At 43.5% G+C, this 26,210-nt stretch overlaps 2 protein-coding genes across 4 annotated transcripts; one reads left to right on the forward strand and one right to left on the reverse strand.

Annotated features, from left to right (window-relative positions):
* The first annotated feature begins 493 nt into the window (after nucleotides 1–493).
* LOC115457676 (gonadotropin-releasing hormone II receptor-like) lies at nucleotides 494–15,893 on the forward strand. 3 transcript variants are annotated; one of them, XM_030187213.1, is made up of 6 exons: nucleotides 494–554; nucleotides 1,128–1,352; nucleotides 3,085–3,215; nucleotides 3,927–5,112; nucleotides 14,728–14,935; nucleotides 15,218–15,893. In XM_030187213.1, exons 4-6 carry the CDS (start codon nucleotides 4,501–4,503, stop codon nucleotides 15,694–15,696), a joined length of 1,299 nt encoding a protein of 432 aa, XP_030043073.1. In that variant the 5' UTR covers nucleotides 494–554; nucleotides 1,128–1,352; nucleotides 3,085–3,215; nucleotides 3,927–4,500; the 3' UTR covers nucleotides 15,697–15,893. The 3 variants fall into 3 exon arrangements, with proteins under 3 accessions (XP_030043073.1, XP_030043071.1, XP_030043074.1); XM_030187211.1 differs by lacking the exon at nucleotides 494–554 and having other exon boundaries at nucleotides 860–1,352; XM_030187214.1 differs by lacking the exons at nucleotides 494–554; nucleotides 3,085–3,215 and having other exon boundaries at nucleotides 860–1,352.
* A 2,154-nt stretch (nucleotides 15,894–18,047) lies between these two features.
* RBM8A (RNA binding motif protein 8A) lies at nucleotides 18,048–25,939 on the reverse strand. Its single transcript, XM_030187215.1, has 6 exons — nucleotides 25,692–25,939; nucleotides 24,177–24,236; nucleotides 22,467–22,544; nucleotides 19,755–19,891; nucleotides 19,500–19,636; nucleotides 18,048–18,936 (listed from the first exon to the last, which is right to left on the reverse strand). The coding sequence occupies exons 1-6, from the start codon at nucleotides 25,756–25,758 to the stop codon at nucleotides 18,885–18,887; spliced, it is 531 nt and encodes a 176-aa protein (XP_030043075.1). The 5' UTR covers nucleotides 25,759–25,939; the 3' UTR covers nucleotides 18,048–18,884.
* Nucleotides 25,940–26,210: the final 271 nt, after the last annotated feature.

Here is a 26,210-nt window from a genome sequence, read left to right on the forward strand (position 1 = left end):
ATCAGAACTAACAGCACAAATTTACATTGGGTGTCAGAAAGCCCTTGTTTAAGTAAGTCAGTGTCGGAGCCCATTTGTAAAATCCCATAGGATCACTCATAAGAGTCACCCCAAGACCTTTTCTAAAACATCAAGAACGCCAGACCAAAATGTCTGAAGTGTCCTGCATTCTAAGAAATGATATACCAAGGAACACCTGCCCAGACCACACTTGTCACATATGTCAGAATCCCAAAGACCCATAATTTTGCTCTTGCTCCTAGTGATGTACACATTTATGTAGAATTTTATATTGGATCTCGTGGAGTCCTACATTAGGTGTGACCCAGAAAGCTAAGCTAAAACACCGAGAAAGCTCCTTTAGAGACACTTCTACTCCCTGACGAATACTCCAGTTTGTTGCTTTGAACGAGTGCCTAGCACATTTTATAAAGCACACTGGAAGGACTGGTACCATCCTCCCCCTACCACTCCTTCCTTACCCTCGTGGGGCGACCAACTGGCTCCATTTTTACCAGACAAGCGGCTCCGGTCCTGGCTTTACCCCACTGCAGGTATGGAGATGTAGTTCCAGTCCTCCTTAGGGTTATATCAGATCATCTCGGTTATACAGGACAAAGTATCCTTGTGGTTAAATCAAAAGATGACCTTGGGAAAAGCGCAGCAGCACGGTAGGGAAGCGACGGCCAGAGGATGAAGAGGACGGAGGTGGTATTGCAGCGATAAGGAGAAGGATCCGCAGTGGCTGAACTCAGAGCCGAGGGGAGAAATCAGCAAGCAAGCAAGCAATAAAGCTTTTTGCCATCTTCAGTCGGTGGGTCTGGCGGGGCGGGGTAGGGAGGGAGAGATCGCGTAGCAGCAACCAAGGTAAAGACAACTTCTCTCCCACTTTCCTGGGGAAAAGCTAATATTAGGAGAATGTGTTTGTTAATGTACACATTCTATTGATTTCGGCGCATCCAGGGAAACGTACAAATAGATTTACAGTAGCTTCAAAGAACATTCAGTTTCTGGAAGCAGCTTTCAAGATCCCTGGCACAGTTCTTCCTGTAGAAGTAATTTCTTCTCTTAAAACATGTTCTGCATACTCACAAACGCAATCTGATGCAAGCTGCTTTTCCCTTTAGCATATGCGGGAAAGTGAGCCGCCAGCTGACACTTATCCGGACGCTTTTGCAGGGGAAAGGACTTTGGATAGGACGAGTTCATCCTCTGGGATGTGGGGCTGACGGAAGCACTAAAACCGCAGATACACACGGAAGTGATTTGGACAAAGAGAGTTTGGAAAGAAATTTGATGTGGAGGAGAAGGCGGGGGTATTTGAAAAACATCTTTTCTTCTTGCCAGTACAGGTATGAAATATTTTTCATCAGAATGTTGTTATTAGACGCCTTTATAGAGTTTCATATCAGCACTGTAACAAGGACCTGGCACTGGTGCAATGATTGAATTTTCAGTTTTCAGTATATAGTTGAAACTGCCGCAAAGATTGTGAGCACCAACATTCACAATTTACATTATTTGATATTGAATGTTTTTAGTGTTAGTAATATCGCCATTATTTGAAATGTATCAATTGTAGGGAGACATTTTATTATTTATTAGTACCCCAATTTATTTATAGATTGAGATCATCAGAATTCATGACATCTCTCTTCTCATATCTGCACACGCAGTACAACTTGGCTACTTTATTTATAGAGCTTGGAAATATTTTATCACTCTCTGAACGTCTCCAGTTGCTATGAGGCAGCATTCTGATTTCCATCGCTATTTCCATAAAACCAGGGCTTCCCAAACCTGCCCTAGTGATCCCAACATCAATCTGGTTTTCAGAACATCCACCATGAACACGTGGAAAACTGCATATACTGAGTTTCTAAAGCAGCTCGTGCATATTAATTGGGTCTCACTCTCTCCTAATTGCTGGGCTAGCTCATTGCACCAGGACATTTTTGGGAAGTCTTGCCCCCAGGCCAGGATTTTCAAATTACCAAATACATGCATGAGCCTGATTCTGCAGACTGTACTCTAATCTAACCCCTAGCTAGACATATACAAGGAATTTTCTCAATACTGGGGGTGCTCAAGCACCCACAGAGCTGGCTCCTATGCTGGGGGAGACACCTCCCCTTCCCAGTTCTCGCTACTCACTGGTCTTGCTTGTGGACACCAATTATCTTTTTTTAATGTAATTCATGAGTGGTTTTCCATTAGATGAATGATTCACACAGTCTCCCCCTGTCCTCCCCCTGCTTGTGTTTACACACATGCACAGGGAGAGAATAGTTAAATTTCACACAGGGGCCCTCTGAAGCACTTCACTGCTCTGTTTGGCAAATAATAATACTAAGTATCTACTTCAAACACTAGGGATACAATATTAAACACCAGAGTACACTTCTCCTGGTAATTATCATAAAGTACTCCAGATTGTTTCTAAAAAAAAATTTCCCTTTTTTTTATTATCACAACTTAACTGATACAAATATTACCCTAAAGCTCACTCAGAAAGTCTCTCACTCCACATTCACTGTGGCACTCAGAAATCCACTTCAAACTTACTAAACAGATTTTAACATTGATCTTTTCAATACACTTCAAATAAACACTTATTATAATATAACATACTATATCGTTATATATATTATTATAGCCCAGGCTTGTGATAGCTTGCTTTGCATAACCAGAAGAGTCTTCGAAATAAAGCACTGCACAGTGCCATATCACACTAGAAACAGAACATGCAAATATAATACAAGCAGGGTTGGTGCAAGGTTAGTAGGTCCCTCTTCTAGTAAGTTACAGACACCAAATCTAAAGTTGCCATATTGATCCTGATTCACCTGACAGGGTTGATCCAGGCCTGGGTTTACCCCACTGCATGTAGGGCCTTGTAGTTTTGCTTTTCTTAGGGGATGCAATAGGGAAATCAAACTACAAGTCCCTGCATGCAATAGAGTAAACCCAGGACTGGATCAATCCTGTTGGGCAAATCTGGATCCAGTTGGCAAACTTATCCTAGAACCCCCTCCCTGAGATTCTGATAGTTATATTTAAGGACCTGTTTTGTTTTGACTGCAGCTGCTGTTTGCTGCATCCCCACAAAAACTTCTGCCTGAGGTGTCTGCCTAGGCTGCCTGATGGTTAAGCCAACCCTGATTGCAAGTCTATTTCATCTCTTGGAAACCCAATAGATTATGTATGGGGATGGGGTAAGTACCACTGACTAATTTAAATACTACCCACACTTACACAAAGGATACTGAAAAAGTGTCAGTTTACCAAAGGGTCAAGGTCTTTTACAGCTTTCATTAATCTTACAGAGTAAGTACACAGCCATTCAGGGTCCACTTTCATAGTACAGGAAACTTCAAAACAACAGAATTATTATACATGGGTGGGGATACCTATTAGTGTTAGCTAATTCAAAACTTTGGACACAGTGAGGGAGAAACATGAATGTTCTGCCTAGCTCTGTAGATAGCTATGTGAATTAAGTCTGAATACTGCAAGCTAAGCAGTTTAATTTAGGCCAACTGAAAGAGTGCCCTAAATTAAACCACATAGCTGTCCAGGGAGTGGATATCTCCCGCTATCATAGAGCTAGTGTTGCTCAGCAGCCTCTATGTTTATTCAGTCTGCTTGCTACACAGATAACAACAGTGATGACTATACAATGTATTTAAATACCATGGCCAGTATGAATCACCAAAACCCTGACAACCCTCCCCCCACCTCTACCCCAATACAGTTTCCAGTAGAACTGAGTTCCAAACCCCATATCAGCTAATGCACCATAAACAAAGACTGAAAATCCTAGCACTGGTTGCAGTAAGCATTTGAGAGCAAAATACCAACAGCAAAATCAAAGTGAAATCCTGTGAATTTGTGACCACCCCTCCCCATCCCATTTTTCTTTTCAGAATATTACTTTCAAGATCAGATACTTAAGAAACACAGAACAGAAAACACTGAAGCCAGTGGCAGAGCTCAGGAGCCTCCACCATCTCTCATTCTTGGTGGTGCACAGGAGGGCCAGGAAAGGATGTTGGCTCTGAGTTTTAGTGCTGGGTTGCAGCCAAGACTAATTCATAGTATGATACCCTAGTAACCATGCACAGACTTTGGAGATCCAGCCAACAGCAGAAGAGGCGGTGATAGGAGAATGGAGATGGTGCCCATCTAACAGCAGTGTTCATCCAGGAGGAAGTGTCTAGGTGAGGTCAGTATAGGAAAGACATGACTTGAGGCAGCTCATGAACCAGGTTAAGGGTATGGCAGTCTCCCATAGGAGCAACAGAACATGGTTGTTGAAAGCTTGGAGCAGAATAGGACTTTGACAGAAGAGGTCTTGATTTGGAGATTTTCTTTCAGAGGGAATATTTTGCTTGGATCAAATGTCCCTGTCTTCTTCTGGAACCTGGATCTTATCCAAACCTCAGCATTTGATACCAATATGCTGTTTTGACAACCAGTTTTGAGTTCCTCCAAAAACATATGTTAGATGGGAAAAGAGGGCTCTTGGGAGCACTAGCTACCGTGCTGGAAAAGATGAATTCCACTTTCCTTCTGAAAACAGAGAACCCAACTCATCTGGCAGCGGTCAACTATAGCTGGAGACCAATTGAGGTTGCAGCTCAGTCCACAAGACCCAACATTACCCATCCCAGTGAGGAGGTGTTTGTGCTCCCCACTTTCTCCACAGCTGCCAAGGTCAGGGTTACCATCACCTTTGTCCTTTTCATTTCATCAGCTTGCTTTAACATCATTGCCCTCTGGACTATCACCCAGAAGTACAGAAAGCGGTCTCACGTCCGGATCCTGATCAGCAACCTGGCCGTAGCCGACCTTCTGGTCACCTTCATCGTGATGCCCCTGGATGCTATCTGGAATATCACTGTGCAATGGTATGCTGGAGATTTGGTCTGTCGTGTCCTCATGTTTCTCAAGTTAATGGCCATGTATGCATCAGCATTTGTCACTGTGGTGATTAGTTTGGACCGTCAGTCAGCCATCTTGAACCCGCTTGGCATAGGGGATGCCAAAAAGAAGAATAAAATCATGTTGTACGTGGCTTGGGTGCTGAGTGTTCTACTTGCTGTTCCACAGGTAGGTTCCTTCTGTCACTGCCCTTTATCTGCCACCAAGCTGGGCACAGCTAAAACATTTGCACATGATATGTTGCCAGCATCAGTGCCTTTACACAAAAGCTGTGCTAATCTTCATCAAAGCTCTCTGGGGTAGAAGAATATTTAAGGATGGAAACATGGTCACAGACTTTAGGACAAGGAAGAGGGAATCCTAGTTCCTCTCCAACTACAGCTATATCTCATGCATACATAGTGTTACCACAGCGCATGCTCACAGTAAGTAAAACCACTTAACATTCCAATAGAAATTATAAAACCAACAGAAGTGAGGCAACAAAGAAATATAAAAAAGTTTTTCCATGGACAAGGCCAATCACAGACTCGACATGGCTGCGTTTCGGCATATGTGCCTCCATCAGGAGTCAAAAGTGCTTTTTATGTCCAGCGATGCAAGGTATTCAACGCATATACATAACAATACAGTATCCAGCATAAACCAATGCTTGTGTGAGAGAACTAGCAGTGTTTCGTGTAACAGATGTTATGTATATGCATTGAATACCTTGCATCTCTGGACATAAAAGGCATTGTAGACTCCTGACACAGGCACATATGTCAAAACACAGCCATGTTGAGTCTGTGATTGGACTTATCATCCACATTAAAGACTTTTTTTATATACCCTTTTGGAATCCTCGTTTCTTTGTTGCCTTACTTCTGTTGGTTTGCAGCTGCACATCTGTGAGGCTTGGACCTCCTTAGCTTTTCCAATAGAAATCATATCCATTGGCCCAATGGCTTGATATGAGTGTTGTCTTTTTAAGAGATGCTGGTTCCATTCCCAGGGCCTGGTTTCTATTCTTTGGGCTGGCAAGGATTACAGATGCTACAGAGGCAGTGTCCACAGCACCATGGGTTAGGAGAGGCTAAGTTGGGGAAGGGAAGATCCCTATCACACACTGGCAATGCCTAGTGCTCAGAATCAGGGTCCACATGAACTGCATTCTGGAGGGAGATTGGGCCCAAGGAGTGTTGCTGCTGGACTAGATGGTGGAAAACCACAGCAGCTGTTACTAAAGGCTCAAAGCACAGAAGCCAACAGAGGCTGGTTCTGACTGAGAAGCAAATAATCAGGACATGGACTGTGGAAGCAAGTTTTCTAAATACCCAACTTCAACTAGAAAGTGATAATGTGATGTCCTTCGCTTAGTAGAAACCACAGAGGTGTGAGAAATCTTCCATTGTTCACCCTCATATACTCTGCTTATTACCCTAGAGCTCTCCTGTGTCCCTGAGCTCTATAATTCAGGTCAGCCCCCTTCCAACACTGTTGACACATTCCGTGTGTTCAGAAATGTTCATAGCTGGACCCTGAAGAGTTGCTGCTGACAGCTCACAGAGACTCTCAGCAGGGTAGAATTAGCTTAAACAGAGATGCAAACTTTTATCAATCGGAGAATAAACCCATTTTCTAAGACTGTTACAGATCTATGGCATGTCTGCTCTGTGTATCGCAACTTCCTCCCCACAGCAATGGATGCATCTGTTTCACTTGATGACTTAAGTAGAGGAGTGTGGTAGCCGTGTTAGTCCACTCTTAAGGTTATCAATAGAAATCAAACAAAATAAAGCATGGAAAAGAAAATAAGATGATACCTTTTTTATTGGACATAACTTAATACATTTCTTGCATCCCCACCAGTACTGGCCTTCTGACAGCCACTCAACTTAAAACACAAGCTAATCAGAAGTAAACTTCCATCACAGACTGAAAAGGAACAGAAGGGCACACTTCCCTGTAATTTATCCAGTTGCAAACTATGCCAAAATATTTCACAGGACCCCAAAGTCATCCACAAAGGAAAGATATTCAACATAAAGGGATCCTTCACTTGCTCATCTTCCAATGTGGTATATATCATTCAGTGTAAAAAATGTAACGAAGGATGCTATATTGGAGAAACAGGCCAGATGCTTAAGACAAGATTCAATTTACATAGACATCACATGAACAATGCTGGTGCCAATAGGGTTCCCACACCTGTTGGTCAACATTTTACAGGACCAGGACACTGTACCAGTGACTTCACAGGGAGAATCCTGAAAAGTAACTTTAAAACCATACAAGAACGTAAGACCTTTGAAGTCAGAATGATTGAATATTTTAACACCCAACAGAAAGGACTTAACAAGGATCTGGGGTTCCTAGCCCATTATAAACCATAAAGCTGTATGTCTCTGTTGATCACCCCACCCCTCACCTATCCACACCCATCCTGTTAGAATATCAATGATATGCTTTGATGTCCCCATGCATACCTCCTACCCACCCCCGTCCTCCCACCCTGTCAGACTGTCATAGTAATGCTTGAATGTTTTCACTTATATACACTGTCAGCTAGCACATTTGCTTATTTCCGATCTGACGAAGAAGGGCAACCTTCGAAAGCTAATCAAGAAATGTATTAAGTTATGTCCAATAAAAAAGGTATCATCTTATTTTCTTTTCCATGTTTTATTTTGTTTGATTTCTATTGATAACTTGATGACTTAGAATGGATTTAAAACATCTCTTTCCCTTCTTTCTCTGTACAGATGTTCCTCTTTTTCTGTTTTCAGCCCCCCAACTCCCACTGCTCCCATCTGCCACTCCTGAGTAACACTGAGTCATAACTCAGTCAATCAGCACAGAAGTGCATCTGGAACAAAGAATACATGGACGTTTAGTGATTATAATAATGAAGGACATGTAATATTGCAGAGAGTCACCACAATGATGTGCAAACTTCAACCACACACAAAACTCTGGCAATACCTAGCAGCAGTGCTGACTATGCACTAGAGTTCCCTCTCACACGAAGCTTTTCCAGTGTACCTCACTCCGGTTCTGTGGAAATTCCTCTACTATTCCCCTATTGAGCCCCAACATTTAGCACCTTGCCAGTGCACCTCACTCCTGATCTGCACCATTCTTATTACAACAGTACTAAAGTTTCACATAATCAATGCACCACGGTCCTGTGATGCAGCAACACTATTTTAATACAAAGATGTCCCACACACACAGTTTTGACAGCACACCTCCCTATTTCCGCTGCAGCTGCCTCTGCTATTCCAGTACTAAGACCCTCACACAGCTCTGGCAGTACAGCACAAAATCGTATCCTGCATTATCCTGTTATTCAGCTTTCAGCTTTCTCCCACACTCCAGACCAGTGTACTTATCTCCTGCCCCTCCACCCTCCCCCACAATCTTGCATCTTATGCACTTTCTTTTGGTATTTGCCACTCACTACCACTGGTAACAGGATGTCGAGAATCTTTGAGACAACTTGCTATTTGGGCCCACTTACTATTTTCATTCAGGAACTCGGCCTAAATGCTTATTATTACACAGACTACATCCTACTAATTCACTACACTGACTCCTTCTGTCCTAACATTACTTCCCTCCAATCGAGTTTAGACAAAATCTCTACCTGGCTCTTTCAAAGTACACTCAATCAATTAAAAGCTACCACGTGCTGGATTATAGGCAATAAGGCAATCCCATCACGTTCACCTCTCTTGCAGAGCAATCTAATAGAATTAGTTAAACAGTTCAAATACTTAGAGTCATCCTTGACAGCGAATTATCTTTCATCCCATAGATTGTAGCATTAGCTAGATACTGATCATCACCTTGAGAAAATTTCACACGATCCATTTCTTTCTTAACAAAAACTCGCAAATGACCCTTCTGTAAGCCACATTGTTATTGCACTTAGACTATTGTTAACACCAGTTACTCCGGCACTTCTCTAAAGATTACAAACTATTCAAAACACTGCCCTAAGACTCTTTGCTCATGCTAAGAAATTTGATCACATCACCCCCCCCCCCCCTTTTCATCCAACACCACTGGCTCCCAGTTAATTTCTGTGTTCAGCACAAAATCCTGACCCACAAAATTCTGTCCTCTGGGATTCCCCATACTTGTCTTCTGCAATAACCTAATACACACCCCCTAGATTTCTTAAGTTCCTGAATGACCGGTACTTGAATATCCCCTCCTCATCAGCCACTAGGTTAGATTCCACCAGACAAACTGCCTTTTATTGTGCAGCCCGGTCCTTATGGAATTCTCTCCCAGCAACATTCCACCTTGAGCTTATATTCTTTAAGTTCAAGGTGGGAGGGGGGTCCAAAGTGGTGGGCGGCTGGGGGAGGCAGGCTAAACTGCCCCCCCCCCACCTCGGGCTCTGAACCCCCCTCCCGCTGAGGTCTGGCTACACTCCTGATTCAAACTAGCATTTGGCAAAACCTAATGATTATCATCTTGCACTGAGTGGCTGCGACCCGCAATCTGGTCTAACTGCATGTATGATCTAGTAGATTCTATACTATTAGTTTACTGTTGCCTTGAATGACAAATAGTTTTTATAGTATCAGCTATATTGTGTCTCTGAATGACTGAAGTTATTCCCATTTTTCTCCTGTCCTGTCTACTACTGGAGTTTCTCTCTGTTTCCGTGATTTATTTTATTGTAAATCACTATGCCGTATACTGTGAATAGTGGTATATCAAATAAAATTTAACCATAATTATAACCATAACCATTTAGCCATCCTTCTGGGGCAGGCAGGGAGAAATGTGCAGTGAATACTAAATATTTACATCGAAACAAAAAAATGAAGGCAGATAAAGACCGTTCCACAAATTCACCACCCTTTCTGTGAAGAAGTATATACTCAGGTTACTTCTGAATCTGTTCCCTTTCATCTTCATCTTCTGTCACCTCCTTCCAGAGCTTTAAAACTGGTATCAAATGAGGGAGGAGATTAAAGGAAACATACTCTCAAGAGTCATTTCCTCCTTACACTTCTATCCATATACAATCCCTTTACAGAGAACCAAGATGGTGTCAGCCATGTGAAGTATAAATCCTGATACAGTGCCGTTACAGGGCCTACACCAGGGGGAAAATGGAGAGACTCTCATGGGTGGAGGATGGAATTTCTCCAAAGGGGAGGCCAAGGTAACTTTCTGCATTACCCAACAGAGCTTCCTTCTATGGAGCAGGTAGTAAGAGGGAAGGTGACACTGAAAAATAATTGCCTTGTATACAGCCGGACAGAACAAGGAACTGTTAAAGCATCAACACACTTTAATTTCCCCATAAAACCATAAAGAAAATGTCTGATTCTAGAGTCATCTCAGTAATAGCAATATAAACCCTCTCAGATAGTAGTACCAAGCATATTGTGAAATAATAAAAATATGAAAAAGTCATTCTAGATCTACAGCAAATTAAACTCATACAAGGACCCTATACCCGGTCTTGGTAACACACACAAAACACAGATAGACCCTCATCAAATAAAACACAAGTGATCACAAAGTGAAAATAGAAATATTCAGACAAAAATCACCTGAAACACCAAGAAGCCAGACAATGTATACAGTGCAACACCAGAAAAATTGAAAGATATTCATTTCACCCTGGAATGTGCAAAATATTTTTAAAAAGCAGATGTTGGGGCTGGTGTAGGTGGGAGAGGAGTGACAACCAGGCCAAAAAGTGCATGAAGCCTTCATGAAGCTGAAGACGATAATACCTGCTAGTAGGCTTTGGAGTCCCCTCCCAAATTTCTACACTGGTAGATATATATTTCAAAAGCTGTCTGTTCATTTTATTTCTCTATTTTGCCTCAGGCTCTGGTTTCTGCTTTCCTTTATCTTCTCTTAACTCTCTTTCCAAGGTCCTGAGCCCCTACGTCTTGCCCCATCCTTAGCCACCTTTAAATCTAGACTGAAAGCCCACCTCTTTAACATTGCTTTTGCCTCGTAACCACTTGTAACCACTCGCCTCCACCTACCCTCCTCTCCTCCTTCCTGTACACATTAATTGATTTGATTTGCTTACTTTATTTTTTGTCTAATAGATTGTAAGCTCTTTGAGCAGGGACTGTATTTCTTCTATGTTTGTGCAGCGCTGCTTACGCCTTGTAGCGCTATAGAAATGCTAAATAGTAGTAGTAGTAAGGTCACCTATTCATTGGCCACGTCTCTCTCCTCTGACGAACGTCTTTATTTCTTCCCCTATAACTGTATCTAATATCAATCTCTTCATTTCAGCTTTTTTCCATTCATTTTCTGCTTCTCTATCCATATTTCACTCCTCTTCTTTACCAACCAGTCTTTAATCTTTCTCTTTTTACCTATTGCTTTCCATCTCTTTCCTTCACTACCACCTCACAACTCCCATTCCCCATCAATTTCACTTTCCCATATCTCTCACTAGCTCCCTCTTTTCTCTCTTCCCTTATACCGCACATGCCCAGATTCACCCCTCTCTCTTCCTCCCCAGGTCCAGCATCCTGTCTGTCTCTCTAGTCCTCCCACCCCATGTCTATAATCTCCTCTCTGTCTCCCTGGTCCCCTACCCCCAAAACATATATGCTCCTCCATATGGTATTAAATTTAAACATATATTATGCATCCCCATAATGCCCTGTCCCGTCCCCAAACAGTGGGTGTTGAGCACAGCTAGGACATTTCCCCATAAAACTCACCCAAAAAAAAAAAAAAAAAAGCTGATTCAGGTGTATCCTTGAGTAAATGTATACAAAAAGGTGGTAAATAAATAAATCTCAGTAGCAGCAATATAACCCTTTCAGTACCAGGAATAGAAATTACACAGGACCTAGAACAAATCTACTATCCCAGCACTAATTTCCAAAACTCACATAGCAATGACCCTATCTAGGAAAAGGCAGCAATCAAACATATAAATTGCAAGTGACCGACTCACCTGCAAATGCGGAGTAGAGACTTCCCTCTCTGTCCTGCCCTCACGTCAAGATGTGATGACATCAGAGGGCGGAACAGAGAGGGAAATGGAGTCGGACTATCGGACGCTGACACTGGAGCCTGGAAATGAACACTGCGCGCACCAAACTCCCCCCTCCCCCCCATCCCCATTGCTCCCGCCCCCGCCGTATCGGGCCCCCTGCACTGACCAGACAGCGCCTCTCACCTCCGTGTGGAAGCACTGCAGGCAGAAGCAGAGCAATCTGCTGCTGCCTGCAGCGCTTTCACACGGAGGTGAGAGGCGCTATCAGGTCAGTGCAGGCGGCCCGGCACAGAGGGGGGAGGGAGCGGCGGCGAGAAGGATAGCTGGACATGGGGGGAGGGCAGGGGGGAGAGGGCATGGTTGCTGGACATGGGGTGAGAGCAGGGCAGAGAGAAGGGTTGCTGGACATGGGGGGAGGGCAGGGTTGGTGGACAAGGGAGGGGGAGGCCAAGGGAAAGAGGAGGGTTGCTGGATATGGGGGGAAGATCGGTGGATGGGGTGAGGCCAGGGGAGAGAGGAGGGCTGCTGGACATGGGGGAGGGCAGGGGAGAGAGGATGGTTGCTGGACAGGGGGGGAGGCCAGGGGATACAGGACGGCTGCTGGACATGGGGGGAGGGCAGGGGAGAGAGCAGGGTTGCTGCACATTTATGGATGGAGGTGAGAATTATTACATTTTGCAAAACACAAATATCGCCCGTTTTAACGGGCTTAACAGCTAGTGTAAATATGCAGTAGGTCCGACGTAGAGCATTAGAACACCTATTGGGAAAGCTGAACAGGCCAGATTACTACATACATATCCTTTTGGTAGAAACTCCATTCTAACAGAATACCCAAACTTAATCTGAAATTCCTAGAATCCCTTGCTTGCAGTACAACACCACAAAACTAGAAATGTTTCCCCCTATGCTGTGCAAAATATAATGAGAGCAGACCCATGCTGAAAAAATTGACATCACAAAATTGAAAATTTTAAATTTAATTTTCTACCTTTGTTGTTTGGCCATTTTATTTTTCTAATTGTGTTGGTCTCAGGCTCTTGTTTCTGCATTTCTCTGTCCATCTTTTCTTAAATCTGCTTCAAGAATTTATTGTCATATCCATTTGCCACTTCTTCTCTCTCCTATCTTCACTTTCTCTCCTACATCCATCTCTAACATTGATCTTTTCCTTCCAGCTTTCTTCATTATTTTTCTGCTTCAGTATCAGATTTCACTTCTTGCCAACCACTCCTTAATTTCTGTTTGTTTTTTTACAGTGCCTATATACAATCTTTGTTTTCCCTCATCTCAACTCTCCTATTCCCCATTATCCTCTCCTTCCCCAGCCTTACTCCCCAGCCTTTCATGAATTCTAAACTCTTTCCCCTCCTCCCCGTCCAGCATCTCCTCTCTCTCTCCTCCAGATGTAGCATCTCCCAGTTCCCCTTACGTTCAGCGTACCCGCTCTGTCTCTCTACTAGAGAATTACACAAGGTCAAAGTTTGTCCCCATGGGCTCTGACTTCGTCCCCATCTCCATCCCTGAAGGCCCTGTCCTCATCTGCAAAAGCCTCAAACACTTATGATTTTATATTTAAATCTTTTTACTAAAAGTATAAAAAGGAACAATATTCTGTGCAACTGTTGTTTATAAATTACAAATAGAAAATAATAACAAGAATGAGCTGGATGCTGGGCTTGATGGACCCTTGGTCTTTTCCCAGTATGGTGGTGCTTATGTACTTAAGTATAATAAACCACCACCACCCTCTACCCTTCCAACCTCAACAATAGCTGACTTCTACTACCCCAAGGAAGCCTAATCCACCCTGTTAAAGTGTCCAGGGGTACAAAATACAACCAGCTCTGTATGCGCTAGCAGGGGAGAAATATGCCAGCATGAAGTACAAATGTGTTGCCATATTGGGTCAGACCAAAGGTCCATCAAACCCAGTATCCTGTTTCCAACAGTGGCCAATCCAGGTCACAAGTACCTGGCAAGATCCCAAAACAGTACAATACTTATCCCAAGCATGTTTGCTTTTTTTTTTTGCCAACAAAAACAAAACATTGACCTTTACATCACTCAAACATAAATAACTGTCCAATTCATTATCATCCTTCCCAGTAGAGAATGACACAGGGACAAAAGGTCCCTGTGTCATTCTCTACTCTCTGTCCTCCTGTGTCCAGTTTATTTTCCTCATGTTCAGCATTTCCATTGTCTCCCTATTCTATTTCCATGTCCTGCATCTCCTCCATTTCCTTATTCTTCCCTATGACTAGCACCTGTCCCACCTCTCTATTTTCTCCTCTCCAGCATATCTTTCATTTTTCTGTTCCTCTCCTCTGCCATACTATTCCTGTCCCCAATTCTCCTCAAACCTCTCACCAGCCAAGCCCAGTCGAGAAACTGCCAATTCAACTCCCCCCCTCCACCTTCTCACCTGCCGTCCAACCGCATGTCCTTCTGTCCCATCATCCCAGCGCTATAATAAGAGGTAAAGAACCGCCGGAGCCTCGTCGAGCCTGTGGGGTCGGCACGCGACAGAGGCGCCAACGGGCTGAAAGAGTGTGAAAGTGGGGGAGAAAGGCACGCGCCAGTGGCGCCAATAGGAGGGGAGGGTGGCACGCGCCGGTGGGCGCCAACAGGGGAGGGCGGCACGCGGCCGACGCTTCCTTTCAGCGCGAGAGCACCACAGGCTGGACGAGGCTCTGCGGTAGCCGAGTCAGGAACCTGCACGCGCAGTACCGAGAAAGTGACGCAAAGGGGGTCTGTCTGACTGTACTGTTAGTTCTCTCTGATCCTTTTTCCAGCTCTTCGTGTTCCACGCCGTGAGCCCTTCGCAGTCTGCTACTTACTTTATCCAGTGTGCAACTGTGGGTAGCTTCCGAGCCCACTGGCAGGAGACGCTCTACAACATGTTCACCTTCTCCTGCCTCTTCCTGCTGCCCCTTCTCATCATGGTGCTCTGCTACGCCCGCATCCTGATCGAGATTTCCCGCAAAATGAAGAAAGCTTGTGGTGAGTGGACTGGACTCCCCCCCACTTTGCCTTTTAACAGAGATTTAGAGCTAGTGCGGGCTGCTTGCTGAGCAACATACTCTATTAAACATGCACAGCACCCCCACCCTGGGCAGCCACTGCACAGGAGCTGGAACAATGCTGGGCAATTTTGTACTTTTTTTTTTTTAATCTGCATTTGGAAACTAGCTTTAAGGTGCAATCGACCCAGTTTTAGCAAAAGCAGTAGATAACCCATCCCACTGTCAGGTTTTGGTATCTCTCCTTTGTTCTTTTTTGCAGTGTCTTCCAAAGAGGTTCATCTCAGACGATCCTCCAACAACATCCCCAAAGCCCGTCTAAGGACGCTGAAAATGTCTGTCGTCATTGTCCTTACATTCATTGTGTGCTGGACTCCTTACTACCTGCTGGGTATCTGGTACTGGTTTTCCCCAGAGATGCTAACAAGAGAGCGGGTGCCACCCTCCCTCAGCCACATCCTCTTCCTCTTCGGCCTCTTTAATGCATGCTTGGATCCCCTCATCTACGGTCTTTTCACCATCCACTTCCGCAGGGAGATCCGGCGAGTGTGCCGCTGCAGCAAAGGAACCAAGGGACAGAACACAGCTTCTGTGGCTACTGGCTCCTTCCGTGTCTCCACCTCTGCAGTGGCGGCTAGGAAGGCTAATGGGGCCCAGTATGGGCTGGAGGTCACTGGACTCAGTCTTCAACGTGGAAAGTGTGAGCAATGCAGGAGGAAAATGGCAGAGAGCTTCCTATGACCTGGCCCTGGTGCTGCTCGACCCTAAACCCAGGAGTACCGGAAAAAACTGTAAACCTCCCACCCCAAAAGACACAGCTGGAGAGGCCACCATAATAAAAAAGGCCTTTCAGCATAGTAATTGTAAGAACAGAGTGAGATACCTGTTTACTAAACAGGGTAACAGAAGTTGAACTGAATAAAGAAAGTTGTCTGTAATTTCCACTTGTTCCCTGACACTTACAAAAAGCCTAGTTCTAAGTTTTTCTCACAATAGAGCTCCAACCCCACTGCTATTCCCAGCAATCAAAACTACGCTCCACCTACATACAGACTGTGACAATGTATCACCTTCTTCTAGCAATAAGGCAACACTGCAAATACTTTCTCTGTTTTAAAGTAAATTTATTGACTGGTGACTGAACTCCCTGAGCTCCATCCCCAATCAGTTTTAGATACCTACTTAAATGTTCAGATGACTAACTCAATATCGCCTGTTCATGTTAATGCAGAAATTCAAGCTTACCAAAATAAATCACTAGCATGAGCACCCTCCCCCCCCCCCCCCCCCCCCCCCCCCCCCCGCCACATACACACAAAAAGGAGCATCTTATTTTACTCAATCCCAAGTTGACTAGAAAAACTAGAAAGAAACATTTTCAGGGAAAGCAGTAGAGTCCAGCTATCCATCTGCTTGCATGTTCCTATAGCAAAAATGCACCTGACCTGTCATCTAGTGGCCACAATCAGACACCACCCATTTTCTGCCTGAAGATTTTATTTATTTTAGTTGTGTATTTATTTATTTGGATTTAGCACAAACTTTCTTCAGTAGTAGCTCAAGGTCAGTTACAGTCAGGTACAGTGGGTATTTCTGTGTCTCTGCAGGGCTCACAATTTAACTTTGTACTTGAGCCAATAAAAGGATCACAAGGAGCAGCAGTGGGATTGAACTGGGCACCCTGCATGTCAGGCTCAGTGCTCTATAAGCTTTGCCTCCACTCCAGGTGTTATCCCAGTTTCCTTGCTCAAGGAAATTAAATAGAACTTCAGTTATATACACACATGGTGGGGAGGGGCATAAGGATATGTGTATGCTTATAGCAAAGAATTTTGACTCATGTCACATAACATGTCCACTGCAAACCTGCCAGTAACAAAATAGTAAGTTATATATTTTACACAAGTGTCTTTATGAGACACACGTATTAGTCCCATTCCCTTCTTAAGAAACAGCTAAATTCTCACTAATCTCCTCTCTGCTTCAGGCATGATCTTCATGTCCCCTCAGACCTAACAGATAACCAGGAGCCTCTACATTTAAAGAGGCCATTAGTGTTGTGTTACAGAGAACGCAGAGGCGGGCAACCTCAAGTCCTATCACTATATCATCTTAGGCACAGAGCCACACACTGCAGCTTTTCCAGGAATTGAGCAGATAATGATGGGAGAAAACAACAGACCCTCAGGATTCACAGGAACCTTTTCCAGTTGCAGAATGGGAGTGATTTCAGCTCAGCCTTGTATTTTTTATGGTGCTGCTAACAGCACAGGCTCTGCACTCATACCCCTGACCACAACACTGGAAATTCTGTTCTGGTGCAGTTACCCCCCCCCCCCCCCTCGGTCATTCAACTGTAGCCAGTGTGACCACCATTTGCAGCTGAATTCAAGAAGTATAGGAACTCCTGCCAGCTGACAAAAAGCTAACCACCCAACATAGTCATAATTTACAGATGTCTCAAGAAAACATGCATTTGATTCTTAAACTCTGCACCTGCCAAAATATCACACATTATTCTATTTTTAAACCTTAAAGCAAAATAATTTATTAAACCTATGAAAAAAAATATGATTCAGAATTACTGTCCAGGGTTTGAAGAGGAATCAGCAGAGCTGAGTACAGCCTCTAGGTGATCAGCCAATTGACCAGAGGACACAGCAGCTGGACAGACCAGGTGGTAATGTCTGTAAAAGTGAGCGTGATGGGTCAATATCACTTCCACTGTAGCTTTACACACTCCTGGAACGCACCTCAATGCCATTCATTTGCCTAGATCTATAAGCCTAGTACGGAAAACCAGCACTAAGCTATCTTTTTTCCCTGCCCTAAAATTGCCTATTGCTGCCCGTATTTTATGCTCCTAAATGTAAGTTTTTAGTTAAACTTTTGAGTATAAATTTAGCACTCAGCCCTAGCAAGTTTTCAGAGAGGCCATTTAGGAGCATAAATCCTTTGAATATTGGGTCCTTACAGTTTAAACCAGCCAAATGGAGAGAGAAGAAAGGGGTCAAAGGTCTGCAAGTTTGCTCAATGGGTAAGAGAGAGCAGTACAGGAGAACTGATGATTCTGAAGAAAACTGGATTCTTTGCATGGTATGATCCTTTTTATTGATCAGGTAGGAAAATTATCCAAAGATGATCTTCCCGAGCTTATAAGGCCACAAAGTTCTGTTCAAAGGATGATCTTTTCCCAAGCCGATAAAATATGTGCATCTTCATCAACCAATGATAAATAACACTCTACTTGGAGTTTACACTGCTGTACAACACATATGATCAGACCAGATGTATGGCTCTGTCAACCTGCTGATTCCTGCCTGTGATCACCCTTTCTCTCTGCTTACTCATTTCCCATGGTACTGGCAGCTTTAATCTTCATCTGGTAAGGTCTTAATTTGAAGACTAATTAGTTTATTTATTTATTGCACTGTAGCCCACATTATCCCACCTCTTAGCAGGCCCAACTATATAGCTACTAAGACAGAAGTACTAGTCTTAATATTTTATTTAGAATGTAGGAACATTTTACATAAAGTTATGTTCCAAATATTGTAGGGTCATGAGAAAAATCAACAGGCCAAACAGTGCTCTGTACATTGTTGTAATACCTTTTCTCTCGTGGCCACAACATGCAGGAAATCTACATAGTTTGTATACAAAATTCCAAGTCTGTAACTGAAGGAGTTACTGGGAAAATGTCTGGAGCCAAGTCTGAAACATTCGCCATGAAAATCAATTTTAATAAAATGTCTCTAAAACAAAATACTTTTTGGAAAAAAAAATTGAAACCCAACAGAAAGTCATCAACTGGAAACTGAATAAAACCATTATACAGTGCTCTGCACATGAAGACAAGAGGGTGGAAGTAGGATTCACATCAACTCATCAAAGAAAAAAAAAAAAAAAGACACATGGCATGAGAGACCTCAACGGCGCCTTCTGTCCCTGTCAGGGCTCCTACTCCGCCTGCGTCCTCCCCTGAAAGAGAAACAAGAGTTTACACTCTCTCACTGACATTGCCAGTGCCACTCCCTCCCTAAAAGCAGAGATTTGCTGGTGAAACTGTTTCTCGAAGCTTACAATTGACCATGGTCTGGGAAAGTGACACACTCGGAGGTCCTGAATGGGAGTGCAGAGGGTGACCCCTCCCCCTCCACATACAGCGATACTAGAGGTGCAGGCTTAGAAGAGAATATTCAGCTTTGATCTACACAGAGAGTGAAAAGATCAATTCTACAACCAGTAGCAAAACTGTGCAACAGAACAAAAAAAAAATACTTTTGAGTTAGCTCATAGTTAAAAGGGATATAAAATGGAGTTGAAGATGTTAAATGCTACTGGGTCGTTTTCTCAGCACATCTTTATCCAATGTGTTGTTTCTTTTAATATTCTTTCCTCCTTTTCACTGGCAGAAGCAAGTTTTCATATCCCAGTCACACTGCATGCAGCTTTCTAAACCTCCCCATGATTTATATAGATAAAGAAAAGAAATACTGTGACAAAGATTTGGTGAAAGGGAAAGGAGTAATTCAGGGTCTCACCTTCGTTTTCCTCTTGGAGGTCCTCTGACAAAACACCAGTCCACACTGACCGCCTGTCCCATCAGGTCCTGGCCATTCAGCCCTTCCATAGCTGCCAGTGCCTCCTTGTAGGTTTCATATTCCACTAGGGCATACCCCTGCAAGAGAATGGGGGAGCAGGGAAAAGGGGGCAATGTGTTAGGCTAACAAAACATTCCCAGGAATCTTACAAGAAGTTACTCCCCTCTGCCTAACCCAGTGGGATGTCTTTCCTACCTTCAGATAACCTGTTCTTCTGTCCAAATTCAAGTGGATATTCTTTATCTCCCCATACTCGGCAAATTTATCATGTATGTCTTCTTCTGTGGCTTCCTCATGCACTCCCGTGACAAACAGAATCCAGCCTTCGACCGCTGAGGCCATGCGTGTATGAGAAAACCCAAAGTTTTGTTACATGCTATGCAATGTGCACCCCTCTCCACCCCTAAAGAAAAGAAGGCAGCAAAAGCCAGGACATAGGTGCATGTGAAGAGAGCCATGATACATACTGCACACAAGGGAAACATCTAATTTGTTTGTATGGTCCAACTGAATATGAATACCAAACAATCCACACATTTGTTTCATAAATTAAAGACAAAAAAGTGTGCACAGGTGAATTTAACGGCATGAGAAACTTCAGGACTCACTGTGAGTCAAATACACACTGCATTTATTGCTGTCACACCCAGAAACTAATTATGGGGAGAATTCTTTGAAAATTCTGTTCCAGCTCACACCAATGTATGTGGGAAAGTATACTGTGTGTTTATACCCTACACAAGGCAAACTAAAAAGACAGCTCTTTCATATGATAAAATATGCACTCCAGCGTCTGACATGCATTATTGTTATTCAGTCACTACTACCCTTAGTCTGCTGGGAATCTCTGTACTGGACCCTTTCATTATTTTTCATCCACTTCCCCGGTGTGGGCTCATCTGTCTCTAATTTACAAATGATGCATAAACTAGAGAATGACACAGGAAGGGGGACGGGGCCCACAGGGACAACCTTTGAAGGCCGTTAATGAATTGCACAGTTATTTATGTTTGAATGATACAGACTACGATATTTTCATTTTTTGTACAAGCAAAAGTGCTGGCCACAACTGGCAAAATTTGAACAGGGGATCCTGTGCATTCCTGCTACCAGCACATCTTCTGAGAAGACATTTTCTACTGCAGGAAGGACTGTGTAGGACAGGAGAGCTAGACTGAATTCTGAGATTGTTGATGACTTATTATTCATCCATAAATTTAAAAATCATGCTTCGTAGGGCACGTGTTTCCATTTTAACAGGGTAAATTAGGGTTCCTAGGAGTAACAGAAGTCACCTATTGTTGGGTTTGAAGGGTGGAGAGGGTGGTGGGGGGAGAGATTACAGATGTTTATACATCACAAATAGAAAACAATAACAAGCAGCAACAGCTGCACAGAATATTATTATTATTTATTGCATTTGTATCCCACATTCCTCCACCTATTTGCAGGCTCAATGTGGCTTCCATAGATTTGTTAATATTGTCATTTCATGATATCAAATACAGTTAGTAATGTGTAGCGATTAAGGAAGGGAAGAAAGAAGAAGGAAGAGATTGATTAGGGTAGTTATAGAAGGTGGGCGTTCATAATTGAGTGGGTTGGTGAGGTGACTTAGTGAGGCTATAGGTTCTCATTGTAGGCCTTGTTGAAAGAAGAAAGTCTTCAGAGATTTTCGAAAGATAGTTGTTTCGTTGATTGCTTTCAAGTCTTTTTTATACTTTTTATATACTTTTTTTTTATACTTTCAAGTCATTTTTATACTTTTATAAAAAGATTTAAATATAAAATAATACGTGTTCGAGGCTTCTGCAGATGAGGACAGAGCAGGGATGGAGTGGTGGGGACGGGGACAAACTTTGTCCCTGTGTCATTCTCTAGCACAGACTCTTTTATTCTTCTGATATGTGCCCTCTTAACGCTATTTCTACATCAAATCTGTGAACTTCCTGTACCGCAGATGAGCTGCCCTGACTCTTCTTCCTTGCCAATATTCCCGTTTTCCACAGCATTTTTCTAAATTTTTAGCACTGTTCTCCAATTCTTCTAGAACTGAGCCTTCCACATCTTTTTGCTTCTTACAGGTCTAAGCTGCATTTTTCTCGTCAGTCACCAACTCTAAAATATGCACAAAATCCATCCCTTTCTTTCCACAAAGACAAACTGCTATCTCCTTACCAACGTACCCAATTCTTCCTCCTGCCCACCTAAACTCCCTCAGAACTCCTTGGCTTGTTTAATTTTCAGACTTGTCATCTCTTCCATTTTCACTGACTTCCCATATAATGCCAATTCAAGTACCTGCAGGGTCTAGTATATCCCACTTTCCATGTTCTCAGTAATCACCATCCTATTTTTGGGCTTTTTCTCACCTACCTTCCAATCTGTGGGATACTGCCCCCCCTCCCCCCGGAAATTCATGAGACCATCCAGCTACGCAACTTTAAAACAAACTGTATACCCCACTTTTATCATCTAATTTCTTGTTCTGTTGGTTGGTCTTTGAGCTGTAGTAAAGCACTCTGGATTAAGGCACTTGAAAGGGATGGATTATGGCACTTATATAAATTTTAAAAAATGTGACCCAATGTGTTGAAAACAAATTGTAGAAGAAATCTTTTTTAAAGCAGGTAATAATTAAGCTCTAAGATCTGTTGGGGGAAGGGGGTTGAGGTGACTAACATGGCAAGGTTCAAAAGATGCTTGGACAAGTTCCTGGAAGAAAATTCAATATAAATTTATTGGCAAGGTAGGCTTAGGCGAGCCATTGTTCATTCCTTGGAAATGAACAGTGGAAGACAGCAGTACTTTTTGGGAACTGCCTGGTACTAGATGAACCTTGGTCTGACTAAGCACAGTTTTTCTTATCTTCTTATGTAGAGGTTATCAAGCATTTCATATACTCACATCTCTGTGGACCTGGCTCATCTCCATCCTGTTCCACACTATCATAATCCTCACGTACCCGGGCCCTGGAGCCTTCATCTGAACAGCAAGTATGAAAACCCAAGTCAATATTTTTATAATACTGTTCTTTTCCAATACGCTAGAGCTGTCATGCAGCCAAGTTCAATTCTCAGCTCAAGTCTTCTGTCACCAGGGCTGAGGATACTGTGAAAGCAGCATTGATCGCCTCAGGACAGGGCCAAGATTCCCAATCAATACAAAAAAGTGACACCTACCGGTTGGAGTGTCAAGTTTATCGAATAATAATTTTTAAAAAACCCAAAAAACACACAACTTGGTGTAACAGAGAGAACATTAGACTTTGATAAAAAAACAACTAACTTAATGATACTTACTAGTTTGCTGAAGTTTTTTTTACTTACCTGCTTAACAAAATGTTAATAACAATATGCAGGTTGGGTACAGAAATGCAAAAGAAAACTAGGAGGATGGCGAAAGAATGGCACCAATGTGATGGGGAATGGAGAAGAACAAGAATTGACCGAGAATGGGGCAGGGATGGATCCAAACTTACAGGGGATGGGGTGGGGACCAAATTATATCCTCATGCACAACACTAATAAAAATGCAATACAAAGGCAATATAGTATTTTCAGTCTTATTCACCATCCCTTTCCTAATAATTCCTAGCATCCTGTTTGCGTTTTTTGGCCACCTCCAAACACTGAGCAGACGATTTCAGGGTATTATCTACAACGACACCTACATCTTTTTGTTGAGTGCTGACCCCCAAAGGCAATCCCTAGCATCAGGTAATATGATTTAGATTACTTTTTCCGATGTGCATCAGCTTACATTTGTCCACATTAAATTTTATCTGCCATTTGGATCTATATACATTTATACACTGGCTCCCAATCAAAGAACACATCGCCTTCAAAATCTACACCCTGGTTCACAAAATCATCTACGTACAAGCCCCGAGTTACATGACAGACTTGATCGACTTACCAATTAGAAATACATCCGAATCAACACGATCTTATCTAAATCTGCACTACCCAAGCTGCAAAGGACTTAAATACAAAACAACTTACGCATCTAGTTTTTCCTACATAAGCACACAACTGTGGAACGCATTACCAAAAGCCTTGAAAACGACGTACGACCACCGAAAATTCCGGAAATCACTAAAAACCAACCTGTTTAAAAAGGCATACCCTACCGATCCAATTTAAATGCCTAATCTCTGCAGCACAACCAAACTACAGCACGTAATGGACATTATTATTATTAGCATTTGTATAGCGCTACCAGATGCACGCAGCGCTGAACATCTGACACAAAGAGACAGTCCCTGCTCAAAAGAGCTTACAATCTAAATAATACAGACAGACAAGACGGTTAAGGGTGATGAAAAGTAATGGGTAATGAAGTAATAGGTGATAGAGTAATGGGTGAGAAGGAAAGATGGGACAAGGGGAGGACAATTGAGTAGTAGCTAGGAACTAAAAGCAGCAGTGAACACAACTCTTCCGTTCTCCGATTCCCTAATGTGGCTGTGCCACATGAACTTGATCTTAGCACATCACCCTATATTTGTTCACACCGGACCTCTCCGGTACTATGTAAGCCACAATGAGCCTACAAATAGGTGAGAAAATGTGCGATACAAATGTAACAAACAAATATATAAATAAACATGCTCACCTGAACCAAATCCTCTTCCTTTCCTCTTCTTGGCTTTCTCCTTCAGTTTGTGAATGCTTTCTGTAAGAGCAAAGTTAATATTTAAATAAAATAGTATTTTCCCTAACGTGAAAAAAATATATAATAAATAACTTCACTAAAGACCCAGATCCAGCATAAGGCACCAGCAAAGCAAGCAGGTGTTTTAGGCAGCAAGTTTCCAGGGGTGGCACTTCAGCCATCAATCTGACAAGAAAGATTAGGTACGAGCCTTAAAAACTTAAGTACAAGAAAGAATGAATTTTCACACACTAAAGGACTCTAATGTACAAATATAAAATTGCAGCTCACAGGCATGGGCACTCGGGCAGTACCGTAGTAAAGGTCAGGCAAACAGTAAGGCTGCACAGGGCAGAATTAACAAAGGCACAGAAAGTACTATCAGCCCACCATCTCGTCATTGGTGGTGGCATAGTGGCCAGGGATGGGCAGCACCAGTGGCCCAGTTGCACAGGGCATAATTAACAGAGGCACTTTCAGCCCACCATCTCATCATTGGTGGTGGCATAGCGGCCAGGGATGGGCAGCACCAGTGGCCCAGTTGCATAGGGCATAATTAACAGAGGCACTTTCAGCCCACCATCTCGTCATTGGTGGTGGCATAGCGGCCAGGGATGGGCAGCACCAGTGGCCCCGTTGCACAAGGCATAATTAACAGAGGCACTTTCAGCCCACCATCTCATCATTGGTGGTGGCATAGCAGCCAGGGATGGGCAGCACCAGTGGCCCAGTTGCACAGGGCATAATTAACAGAGGCACTTTCAGCCCACCATCTCATCATTGGTGGTGGCATAGCAGCCAGGGATGGGCAGCACCAGTGGCCCAGTTGCATAGGGCATAATTAACAGAGGCAATTTCAGCCCACCATCTCGTCATTGGTGGTGGCATAGCGGCCAGGGATGGGTAGCACCAGTGGCCCAGTTGCATAGGGCATAATTAACAGAGGCACTTTCAGCCCACCATCTCGTCATTGGTGGTGGCATAGCGGCCAGGGATGGGCTGCACCAGTGGCCCAGTTGCACAGGGCATAATTAACAGAGGCACTTTCAGCCCACCATCTCGTCATTGGTGGTGGCATAGCGGCCAGGGATGGGCAGCACCAGTGGCCCAGTTGCATAGGGCATAATTGTAACTTAATATGGTTCTGGGGATAAATACAAACCAATTAAAAAAAATCCAGGAAGGAAGGCAGCCAAACTTGTTAGTTTGGGGGAAAACCTACAACAGGTTCTGCCCCATCATGTATATTCATAAGAAATAATTTGCATAAAAAGAAAATGTACAAATTATCTGAAAAGCCGACCTATCCTCAAACACTGGAAATGTAGGCCCTGAACTATAGAACTGTGAGATGGAGGAGGGGAAGATCAGGCCCCGGGGAACACACGGTCAGAAAATTACGAGGGGGGGGGCTCTCCAGTTTTACGGCGCTATACGGGGGGGGGGGGGGGGGGGAGGGTGGCCTTGGCCGCTCACCGTCGCCGTCCTCGTCCATAGCGAAGTCCTCGCCGCCCGCCTCGTGGAGATCGAGCACGTCCGCCATCTTCCTGCCGCCACGCACGGAGTGACAGAAAGAACCAAGAAGACCGAGAGACCGGGATAAGAGAAAAAGCCGCGGCGGATGCTGGGCTTATGGGCTACCGATGTGCGAGGAGAGAGAAAGAAGGGGAGGGACTGGGAGTGGGTAGCGGGCGGTGTCGGGATACTGAGGGGCGGAAGTTCCGCCGCGGAACCACAACGCTAGGATACTACAGAGGTAAGGAGATTTGTTTAAGACCAGGGCGGCATGACATCAAAACGTTGAAGCCAATTAGCTTAATCTCTATTTCCCCTCACCGGCGCAGCCGTCTTCCCTTTCCACATAAAAGCAAACAAACATATATAGGCTGTTGCTGCGTCCATGTTGTCGTTCTTTATTGTTGGTAAAACATTTTTATTTGATCTCTCTTATATTTTCAAACATGTCAGCTTGTGCAGTATATAGGTATAAACACA

This window comes from Microcaecilia unicolor, chromosome 14, assembly GCF_901765095.1.
Source record: "Microcaecilia unicolor chromosome 14, aMicUni1.1, whole genome shotgun sequence".
In the NCBI taxonomy this organism is placed as follows: Eukaryota; Metazoa; Chordata; class Amphibia; order Gymnophiona; family Siphonopidae; genus Microcaecilia; species Microcaecilia unicolor.